Source organism: Callithrix jacchus, chromosome 13 (assembly GCF_049354715.1).
Source record: "Callithrix jacchus isolate 240 chromosome 13, calJac240_pri, whole genome shotgun sequence".
NCBI classification, from domain to species: Eukaryota; Metazoa; Chordata; class Mammalia; order Primates; family Cebidae; genus Callithrix; species Callithrix jacchus.
Genome location: NC_133514.1, coordinates 92126927 through 92129870, shown reverse-complemented (window position 1 = coordinate 92129870; position 2944 = coordinate 92126927). Strand labels below are relative to the sequence as shown.

The 2944-nt window shown below is 54.9% G+C and overlaps 1 protein-coding gene across 1 annotated transcript; it reads left to right on the top strand.

Annotated features, from left to right (window-relative positions):
- Positions 1 to 398: 398 nt before the first annotated feature.
- LOC128929481 (uncharacterized) lies at positions 399 to 2470 on the top strand. The gene is given in 3 exon segments (XM_054244173.2): positions 399 to 1824; positions 1958 to 2080; positions 2083 to 2470. Coding segments are annotated over 3 exon segments (1668 nt in total). The 5' UTR covers positions 399 to 536; the 3' UTR covers positions 2340 to 2470.
- Positions 2471 to 2944: the final 474 nt, after the last annotated feature.

Sequence of the window (2944 nt, the reverse complement as noted above, 5' to 3'; positions counted from 1 at the left end):
GATGCCGGGATGGGGGATGGGGGAGGTTCTACGGGGATTTGGGGAGCAGAGGTGCCGGGATGGGGGATGGGGGAGGTGCCGGGATAGAGGTAGGGTTGTGGGTTGCCAGACTTTCACCCCAAACCACAGCAAGCCACCACCCCGGAGCCTGGTTTGGGGTCTGGGACGGTCTACAGCAGGGGTGAGGGTGGAAGAGGCAGGGGGCACAGGGTGAGTGGCCAAGGGCAGCCTCCTTGGACTGAGGGGAAGGTGGGGTGCAGGCATCTGCACATCTGCCCAAGACCCCTGTCCCTAGGGCTGGCCACCATTCCTCCCACCCCAGAGCTGCAGGGGGGTGTGGTGGCAGGAAGCTGGGGCGATGGTGACAGCGAGACCACCTCTCCCTGCCTGATACCCTGCTCCTGTGTGAGGCACAGTCATGGTCGTCACCCCAGTGCTGCCTAGGGACCAGCTCTTCACGCTCAGCAGTTACAGCAGGAGCCAGGGCTGGGAAACAGTGGGTGGGTGTCTTGGGAGATACTGGAGCATCTTTCTTCATGCAGCCCCAGACTCACAGGGATCTGCACATGTGTGTACACACATACACACCACACATCACACACATACACCACACATCACACATACACACACACCACACATATACACCACACATCACACATACACACCACATACACGTCACACATACACGTCACACACACAAACCACACATCACACACATACCACACATCACACACACATCACACACACCACATATCACACATGCACCGCACATTACACACACATACCACACACAACCACACATCACACACACAGTGCACATCACACACGCACCACACATCACACACACGCACCGCACATCACACACACCACACATCACACATACACACACACAACACATACACACCACACATCACACACACACACCACACATACATACCACACCACACATACACACACACAACACATACACACCACTCATCACACACACACACCACACATACACACCACACCACACATACACCACACATCACACACACACCACACACACCACACATACACACCACACATCACACACACACACCACACATTACACATACACACCACACATCACACATACACACATCACACATACACACACACCACACATCATACACGCACTCATTCACACATACACACCACATATCACACACACACACCACACATCACACATACACATCACACATACACACACACCACACATACACACCACACATCACACATACACACCACATACACGTCACATATACACGTCACACACACAAACCACACATCACACACATACCACACATCACACACACATCACACACACCACATATCACACATGCACCGCACATTACACATACATACCACACACAACCACACATCACACACACAGTGCACATCACACACGCACCACACATCACACACACGCACCGCACATCACACACACCACACATCACACACACATCACACATACACACACACAACACATACACACCACACATCACACACACACACCACACATACACACCACACCACACATACACCACACATCACACACACACACCACACATACACACCACACACACCACACATACACACCACACATCACACACACACACCACACATTACACATACACACCACACATCACACATACACACATCACACATACACACACACCACACATCATACACACACTCATTCACACATACCACACCCACACATTCACTCACATACCATACAGCACACACACCACACATCACACACTTATTCACTCACATTCACACTTGTATATACATCACACACACTAATTCACACACCACACACACTCCTTCACTCACACACACCATGCATCACACAAGCTCATTCACTCACATTCACACTGGTACACACCACACACACGCTTACTCACATTCACACTTGTACATATCACACAGGCTCATTCACTCACACACAACACCATGCACATCACACACTCATTCACTCTCACACGCGCACACATACACAGACACACCTGCAGGCAAGATAGGGCTCACGTCATGGGACGGGGGACTCCAGGTGGAAGGGGATCCCTGGCTGGGTGTCCTTGAGGCAAGGTTGCACTCCACAACTGTGGCCAGCAGCCAGAGAGGGCAAAGGCTGCCAAAGGTCATCCAGCCTGTGGGGCGAACCAGGGCTGAATGGCAGAGCTGTGTCCCCCACACCCCCGGGCTCCCAGCTCACTTCCCTGCAGTTCTCCAGCCTCTGCTTCCCTTCAGGAAGGTGCTGCCAGGCCTGGGATGCTGGTGCCCCAGAGCCCAGGCCTGGAGGGGCCCCTTGAAGGTGTGCCCAATGCCTGGGGCGTGACTGTGTGCTCTGGGGTGGGGACTGTGTGCTCTAGTCCCTTGGTGGGCAGGAGCTCAGGGGTGCATGATGCCCGTCCCCTCCTGCAAAGGCCCAGACCCAGGCCTCTTAGGGGTCAGGAGCTCAGCTCAGCTGCTTCTGCAGGCCCGCCCGTCCCTTCCCTCTCCGGCATCTTCTGGGGTTCATGCTGCTACTCAGACTCCCCAGAGTGGGGGCAAAGCCTCTGCCTTGGTTTCCCCAAGAGTGCCTGGCCAGGTGGAGCAGGTCTGCAGTGGGGGCATCCCCTGGGAGGGCAGCATTGTGACCCCTGGGGGTGGGAGTTGGGGTGGTGCAAGAGGGGGCCATGGAGTCAGGGTGGACCCTGCACCCAAATCCGCCTTAGAAAGGAGCGGCCTAACTGGGCCTTTTTGACAGCCTTGATTTCCATGCATTTGGTGGAGGGAGTGGGGTGAGGGGGCTTCCTGCTTCTTGAGACCCTCTGTCCCCAGGGTGGCATCTGTGGGTGGACCCTCTCCCTCCTGGGCCTCAGTTTCCTCCTCCTGCAAGTTGGCACCAGCCTGGGACCGTCCCCATGAGCACTGA